The sequence below is a fragment of the Pygoscelis adeliae genome, unplaced genomic scaffold (genome assembly GCF_000699105.1).
Source record: "Pygoscelis adeliae isolate BGI_AS28 unplaced genomic scaffold, ASM69910v1 Scaffold79, whole genome shotgun sequence".
Lineage (NCBI taxonomy): Eukaryota > Metazoa > Chordata > Aves > Sphenisciformes > Spheniscidae > Pygoscelis > Pygoscelis adeliae.
The window spans coordinates 2221523-2230080 of NW_008825532.1; the positions used below are offsets into that span (position 1 = coordinate 2221523).

General features: G+C 53.6%; 1 protein-coding gene across 1 annotated transcript in view; it reads right to left on the minus strand.

The window, feature by feature from the left end:
• F8 (coagulation factor VIII, procoagulant component) overlaps positions 1-8530 on the minus strand; it is a 27637-nt gene extending 19107 nt beyond the window's left edge. The window contains exons 1-6 of the mRNA XM_009331644.1: positions 8462-8530; positions 4605-4729; positions 4180-4302; positions 3466-3678; positions 2331-2402; positions 1758-1865 (exon numbers count right to left, since the gene is read on the minus strand). Coding sequence (XP_009329919.1) covers positions 1758-1865; positions 2331-2402; positions 3466-3678; positions 4180-4302; positions 4605-4729; positions 8462-8481 — 661 coding nt within the window. The 5' untranslated portion in view covers positions 8482-8530. The remainder of the gene's footprint in view (positions 1-1757; positions 1866-2330; positions 2403-3465; positions 3679-4179; positions 4303-4604; positions 4730-8461) is intronic.
• Positions 8531-8558: the final 28 nt, after the last annotated feature.

Below are 8558 nucleotides of genomic sequence, written 5' to 3' on the forward strand. Positions count from 1 at the left end.
CAAAGTAAAGTCAAGGGACCTGCACAGGAGATCCAATTTTTAGGAATAAAATGTCAAGACGGATGTCATCAAATCCCAATGGATGTGGTCAACAAAATAACAAGCTCCTTGACTCTATAAATAGGGGAATCAGAAACTGGAAAGGGGAATCATTTGTCTGATCACAACACTGGCAAGCCTGATACTAAAACATTGCATCTGGGGCAGGGCTCCAGCACATCCTCAGCAGTAGTTGAAATACTCCAAAAAGGGCAGAGAGAGGTCACCAGTATTATTTGAAGGCTGGAGAAAATTCCTTCCTCGGAGAAACTCAAAGAGCTCAGTGTGCTTAGGAAATGGGAGAGGACTTGACTGCATTGTAAAAATATTTTCCTGGAGAGAAATTAGTGTGTGCTGAAGGGCTCTGTAATCTAGCAGAGAAGTGAATAACAAGAGCAAGTCCTTGGAAGCTGAAGCCAAACAAAGTCAGATACAGAGTCAAGCACTTGTTTTTGGCACTGAGTGTGATAGGTGACTGGAACAGATCCCAAGAGCCCGGGGGGAGACAGGGTGGAGGCTCCATCCTGAGGCCCTCAGCTCTCCATTGCCACCTCTCTATCAGACACCTCTCAGGCCAGGTCCTGCAGCCAGACAGGGGGTTGCTGGGTGGACGTGGATACCTTCTTGAGGGGAAACCCACTGTGCAGACACAGTGGCTGACCATGAGGTCTACTCAGCTCTTAAGCTCCATGGATCCACCAGGACAGGGAATTGACGAGAGTTTTGCTTTTGCCTTTTATTGGAGAATGGCCAGACCCAGGTGGGAGGTTTCACAGTGTGGTTCACCAAGGTTGCTCATGGTAATGACTCTCCTGACGGTGTTTCCCAGTTTTCCTTGGAGATTCTTCACTCTCAGGCACCTCTGGACCTTCTCCCAGAAGAACATCAGAAAATGCTAACTTTTGTCTTCACTGAGACCATAAATAGCCTTTCCTTTTGCTTTTCTGGAGAAGAGAAGGCTGAGGGGAGACCTTATCACTCTCTACAACTATCTGAAAGGAGGTTGTAGCGAGGTGGGTGTCAGTCTCTCCTCCCAAGTAACAAGTGATAGGACGAGAGGAAATGGCCTCAAGTTGTGCCAGGGGAGGTTTAGATTGGACATGAGGAAAAATTTCTTCACTGAAAGAGTTAGTTATCAAACACTGGAACAGGCTTCCCAGGAAGTGGTTGAGTCACCATCCCTGCAGGTATTTAAAAGACGTGTAGATGTGGTGCTTAGGGACATGGTTTAGTGGTGGACTTGGCAGTGTTAGGTTTACGGTTGGACTTGATGATCTTAAGGGTCTTTTCCAACCTAAATGATTCTATGATTCTATTCCCCAAATCCTACAGAGGTGTGTTGTCAGAGCTGGGCTAGTGAGAGCTGAATTTTCCCCTCAATGCTACCTCCAGCCTCGTTCACAGGGCTACAAGAGATGAAACTCTTTGCTACCAGCACTATTCCTGGAGACCTCCAAGGAGGTCAGCTGTACTTGGCAACACAGACAGCCAGAAACAGGTCCTGCCCCACTGTAAATGGGCAAGGCAGATCAAGGAGTTGAGACGTGATAGTGCCTCTGGGGTGAACACAGCCTAACAGATCCATCACCTGGAAACTCCTCTTGATGTCCCTTCTCACATCCTTTCATAAGCTACCTTGAGTTTACAGATGTGGCTACACCCCTGTTCCTAGCATCTCCCATGCCCTCCATCCCTGTCCCCGGCACACTGGTACTCACCAGGCAGTGAGCCATTGATGTAGCCATTGATGGTGTGCAGCTCCGTCCTGTTGTGAGGCAGGGGCTGAGGAGCTGCTGGGGAGCTGGACTTAGAGTACCAGCTTTTCCCTGCAGAGAGAGGAGGATGCAGTCAGCTTTCACTTGAGAGCATTTCAAAGAAAAAGGAAACCTTCCCACTGGGGTGAAACAGTATGAAAGCCAAAATCCAGGGAGGTCAGATGTGTGGTGCCTTTTGGAAATCCACAGCAGAGCTGGCCATGGCTCTGCATGAATGTGGTGGTGACCATTGCATGTGACAGGGCATTACTCCCCTGTAGCTTTAGCCTGTGTGGTGGGAACAAGGCCAGGGCATGGGATGGGAGAGCTGGGGAGGCTGCAAGCTCCCTGCACCTGGGGCACAGAAGAAGGAGTGGCAGTACTGCACCAGGAGTACCTTGGTCGGGGGGGCTGTACAAGGCTCAAACCCTTGGGAGGCAGTGTGGGAGCTGAGCAACTGCTGTCACACCATGGCCAAAGCATGTGCCCTAGACCAGGCTGAATTCAGGGTCCGACACCGGTCAACAAGGTAGTTACCTTCATCAAACACTGCGAAGAGCATCACAAACTCTTGCTGTGTGTCCTCGTTCCCATCGCTCGCCAGGGTCCCTGCAAGATGCCACGGGATGGATCTTTTTAAAGTTCAGCAAGCACCATGCCCGTCTCCCTAGAGAATTCCCTTTGTGCCCTCCAAGAACTGGTAAATCAAGGCCAGGCTGTGGATTGCTTTTGTCACGTCTCACGACTGGCACAGCCCTGTTTCCAGCCTTGCAGTCCCCAAAAGCCGATGGTTGAGAGGCAGCTGCCCACAGAAGGCATTGAAAGGTCAGTTTGTGCTGCCTTCCCCTCGCAGGCTCTCAGGATCCACTTAGTCACCTGGAAGAGCCCATTTTATCTAGCCCGCTCAGCACCATGGTCTGCGCTCATGGTCTAGACTTGTCTCGGTCAGTGGAGAAACTGTTCCTGGTGAGTCACTGGAGCCTGCAGACAGTGACCTGGGAGGAAGTGACTCGTGCTCATTCCTCTCCAGTGACTACAGAGGGGTCTGAACAACTGTCTCCAGCAGATGGCTTAACCAGGGGTGACTGATCCCACCCCAGGTACACTTCTTGGTGCCTTGCACCCAGCAAGTATTAACAGTCAGGATTTCATCATGTCCATGTTTACTGAAGGAAGGAGAGCAGGCACAGGTACTGTGGACCAGGCAGTGCCCCAGGTGTCCTGCCTCTCTCCTGCCTGATCCTTAACCCTTGCTGATACAAACTTCCCTCTAGTTCTTCCGACAAAACCCTGTTTGACAAAGCACCCTGGCTGACACTGAATGATCACAGCTTGATGAACCTCTGAAGGAAAGACAAACATTTATGCCTCCATAGCAATTCACCTTATGGATAGATAAGGTTCAGATACAAGGTAGAAGATTTCATCTGTGGTCTGAAATCTTGCAAAGGAAGAAGCAACCAATTTCTCTCCAGCAGGGAAATCCAAAGTGTGTTTGGCTCCTGCACTGGGAAGGGACTCTTTGAGGAAAGGGCCAAACCCCAAAAGTGCTGCTGTTGACCACAGCTTACTGACTCCGCTGCCATGTTCAGCCTCTGGAAGGTGTCTTTGATTTTTCTGATTTTCAATTCACGATTGCATGTGACCTGTCCCCATCCTGTGCTGTCCTTACCAGGTCGGCACACGAGCAGGGCTCCAATCAAACCAGAGTTGATGTCCTTCACGCTGTCAGTGTTGGAGGAGTAGGAGTGGGTCAGGCATGGTGAGTCGCCATCTGTCGGGCCCTGGTTTTGCTGGATTTCCCAGATGTACGTGTGTGTCTTCCCTGGATCCACCCTGTCACCCTCCTTCTCTGGCTGGCTGGTCTCATCCTCATACCCTGCACCTAAAGCCAAAGGAACAGCCAGATGTCACTGAAGGTTCATCCCCAACACACCGTGGCTATAGAAATGCCTCTTCCCCCAAACTAGAGCACAGCCTCTCTCCACCCCAGACCCTGGGGCCAGCCTGACGCCCACCGACAATGGCTGGTCTCAGGGCAGTGAGCAGAGCTGTGCCAGAGACTCGCTTGTCAGGCTGTGCACCCACCACCTGCCCTGATGCTGGAGGGCACAGTCTTCCTGGCCTTAAGCATCCAACCTCAGGTTTAACCTATGTATTACCTCTATAATTGATACAGGTTTGCTCTGGGCTGTTTGCTCATCTCAGCTCATTTCTGGGCTGGGCACGGTCTTGTTGTTCCCCCAGGCTAAGCCATCTCTGTCACTGTCTGTCCTCATAGAGGGACGTGAACAGCACGGTCAGGGAAGGACCCTCTCCCTCCTGGCGGGCAGGCGGCAGAGCAGGAGGTGTTGCGCAAGGACTTGCAGCACCTGGCCCAACTCACCCTCCGATGCCTTCCAGTAGGACACCCCGATGGCGTGGAGGTTGTATGGGCGGGAGGCCAGGTTCTTAAACGTGATGACCACTGTGTCATAGACTTCTGCTCGGATGGTTGGGCCCAGGAGACCTGAAGAGGGGGAAGACAACAGGGTCAGGCAGCTGGGGTCAGGCAGCTCACACCCAGCCATGGGCCCCAAAAAGGGTCTGGGCTTTCCACCTGCACAATTAGTGGTTGTCCCTCATGTAGCACGGCAGCATCAACTGCTCTGGCACCAGCAAGGCTCCCTGCATTCCCAGCAGCTCTGCCATACTGGGACTCTACCCAGGTGCTTTCCCATTCCTGGCCGAGGAGTGCCAGCACCCAACCCAGGATGAGTTTGGACGCTGTCAAGGAGAGCTAGGGCTCACCACGCTGTGGGTGTTTCTTACCCATCCACGCTGGCTTGGGCTTGGGCTGCGTGAACAAGGCATCAGGGTACTCCACAAACACGGCTTTCCTGTACCAGGGAGGGACACCAGGCGTGGGGGGCTGTGGGCCTGGGTGCCCCAACATGCTGCAGGAGGAAAGAAAAGCCAAGGCTGATTGCACAGCCCCATCCACGGACAGGCAGCAGCCATCCTGTTCTTCCCCTCCCGCCAGCTTGCCTGGGCAATGCCGGCCCTGGGGATCGCTCACCCTGTTGTGTCCTTTGAGTTTCCTGACAATCCCCAGGTGTGTTTGGAAATGTTTTGCTCAGCTCACGGATGACAACACAGCAGTGATTAATGTCATGGTGTTAGTCACGATGGAAGACATCTGCAGCCGGGAGCGGGCACAGCCGCAGGCATCGCTGCCAGCCTCCTGCCTCGTGCCTTGCCCGGCTTCGTGCTTCCCTGCCAGCAGAGACCCGGGGCACTGGGAGTGCTGTGATAGCAGAGCCCGGTGGCCTCTGCCCCACAGCCACCCCCCACCCCATCCCCAGGCACCTTCAGGTGTGGCAGACACATCACATCACGTACAACCTCGAGCATCCTCCCCAGCTCTCCCTGGGAAAGAGACCGTGTCGGCCTGCATGGCAGGTTGCGACAGTTTGCTCTGAGGTCTGAGCAACATCCCCACATTCATTTATTTTCTGACCAAACCAGGATTTACAGCCAGCCCCTAAAAAACTATTCCTTGCAGCAGGAGGATAAAGGAGCCTTGAACGTATTTCACACCCCACTTACTTATCTCTGCTGGCCACTTTCTATCTGCAAGCAGCTTAACAAATTCATTTTCCAGAAGGAATCCAGCACGTTTATCTTGATAACAAAGCCATGAATTTCTCCAGGGATTTTAGAGGCTGGCTTATCAGCCCTGGGACTGAGACCATTTCCAGTAACAAGACAGACTGTTTCCAGCCTTGTTTTGTTTGGAGCAAAAGCCAGGTGGTATTTTCTTCCCTCTGAAGAAGCAGGGAGGATTGCTCTCCCCCTCTGACTAAGCCTTCATTCAAGCAGTGGTTCCCTTTGCGACTCTTCCTCAAGAGGAAGAGGAAGGAGCCAGAGTGACTCAAATTTAGGAAAGGGTGACGCACACTCGCCCCCATGCCGCCGGCTGGAAGCCACCTGCAGCTGGAGGATGCTGTGGGGAGAGTGGGGTTCACCCTTCCCGGGGGAAGAGCAGGATGGGCGCCTATGAAAACCCGACGCGCACCCAGCTCCTGCCTTTCCCACCACGGCTATGACCCCACGTTGGGGTTGGCAGGAAGCCCCCAGCAGACACAGCCCCAGTGAGCAGGGCCACTGCATTCAGCTGACTTTGCCTACGAGCCGTTATCATTCCTGGCTCAATGGCTGTAGGGTCCGGACCAAGCTTTGCTCTCCAGGGTGACCCCACGCTGGGAGGTGGCAGTGCCATGGGGTTGCTGGCACTGGACTGTCCACTGTTGGGAAGCTGTGCCTTAATCTCTAACTCGCAGAAAGCCCAGCTTTGAAAATACATCCCCGAGATATGAGGGTCTGGTCCTGCTAATTCTGTGGTAAACAAGGCAGAAATCCTCTGGAGCCAGGGGGATTTTGCTGGCACATGGGGGCATGGCGGGGAGGAGACTTGGTGGCACCAGGGCTCAGCGCCAGGTCGCAGCTGGCACAACAGAGCCTGACAGCCTTTGCAGGGGACGAGGAGGCAGAGTTCGGCACAGGGACATCTGATCCAAGTGCTTCTGGCTGTTCCTCTGCACTTAGGGTCCCTGTGGACTTCCTACCCCAAGGGCGGCTGAAGCCAGAGATAAGTTCCTGGCGCCTTCGATCAGCATTGTTAGCCGCACTATCTGTTCATCTCTTGGAGCCGGGAGACAGCCAAGGTAAACACCCTGCGCTGCCGAAGCACTCAAACACGGGCTGCTGCTACATGGCCGCCAGCTCCAAGCCGGAGCTGAGGTCCCTGGGGCCGTTGCAGGATGTGCTGGTCCCAGCTCCGACCCTGCTGGTAGGGTTGTGTTTGTGAGGAAGAGAAACTGAAATCATGGGGAAGGCATAAGCAGTTCTGGCCTGGTGTGCCGTAGCCCATTCATTTAGCAGAGCTTTCCACAAACGTGCCAGAGAAACCATTGGATACATACAGGGGTTTTGGAGGTCCTGCCTGGAGGTGCACCATGAGATGATGGTACCATGAGGGAGAATGAGTGGAGCAGAAGACACCCCATGCACAGCTCAGAGGCACCCCAGCTCCGGTAGCTGCTCTGCTCCTGACACGCTCTCCTGGCTTGCTCCTGCATGCCCCTTCTCTGCAGCCTGGCTGTTTTCCTGTGCCCTCCCCGCACGGGGAGAACTGGGCTGAGGCTGCAGAGCCAGGAAAAAGGCACCGTCATCCAGCTGGGAAGAGCCACACCAAGCAAGCGCCGGTTCCCACCACGGCTCCCCTGGGAGCCATGCTGTCCAGGCGTGCCCTGGGTGGAGCACGCCACCAAGTCCCTCTGAGAAAGCCAAAGTTATCTTTCCCCTTTTTAGAGAAGGACAAGTGACCTCAGACTGCCTGCTGAGGCCCCGCTTGTCCCCAGGGCAGAGCCAGGTTCCTGAGTCACTCCTGGGTCAGAAACAGTGCGTGAGCACGTCATTAAAGCCAGTGCCAAAATGGAAAGCCACAGGGTTGAATTAACAGCGTGCGTGACCTCACCAGTGGAGGTGTGGCCTCCACTGTAGCCTAATGAATCTGAATGCAACGTTAGTAAAAGCAGGGCAGGGGGGGCATTAGTAAAATGGGGAGTGGTGGATGCAATTGTCCTACTGAAGTAACCAAAGGGAGGAAAAAACAACGTAACTGATACAGTGACTATAGCAGCTAGTCAGGCTGACCTGGCTTATCACCGGAGCCTAGTTTCCAGTGCCTGACCACAGCTCCTCACTGCTCAAGCCAGTGTGGGTCTGAGATGGGGCTGTGGGCTGACATTGCCCCAGCACAGAACCTGGGGAAGGGGATGTGGCAGTGGGGCAGAAGGAAGGGGTATGGCTTGATCCACAGGGGATGTAGTCGTCCAGCTCTGCTCCCCATGCTGAGCTCAGAACAGCCCACTCTGTGCATCCAAGCCATGTGTGTCCAAGCCAGCTGTGTCTCTAGACAAGATAGTTCTGATGCCTGCAACTGCCACTTTTCTTCCTACTCCAAAGTATTTGGGCAAAACTGCCATGCCTTCCTCCCTCTTGTCACCACGAACAAACACCATTCTTTGCCCAAACACTAAAAATTATTCTCATTCCCTAAAGGAAAAATTTCAGCCCCAGCAATGTAATGTACACAAAGATATAAATAACTAAAGTTATTAGTTATAATAACTAATAACAGGGGGCAGACACAGCGGAGAGCCTTTGCTGCTCTCAGTTATGTCAGAGGGGCACAGCCAACCTCCCTCTGCAGCCCTCAGGCAGGGGAGCACACCCCATCTCCCCTCGCATCTCCCCAAAGCTCACAGGATGCAGAGCAGAAGAGAAAGCACAGGCTGGAGAACCAGCTTTTGGCTCCGGGCACAGACTTTAAAGGGTCACAGGCAAACAACATTAAGATAAAGCAGTGCAGAGCAGTAGTGCAGAGCAGGTCTGCATCCCTCTCTGCAGATTTATTCCACCCGTGCATTATCAGGGGTTGCACTTAGTGACTCCCCATTGCACAGAAACACCCATTCCCAGCTGTACCAGCAGCTCAGTGCACCCACTCTGCCAGGCTGACCCCATGCACCTGCCTGTCTGGACCCAAGCTCACAGTGCTGTGCATGCCAGGAAGAGTGAACACCCATAGCAGGGTGCTGGAATTGCAATAGAAAGAGCTTTACCTTGCAGGCGCTTGCAGCATGGAGAGGAGGTCGCTGTGCGTGTAGTCCCAGGCGGTTTCCACTGCACCAATGTAGTATCTTCTGCTTTTGCTGATGC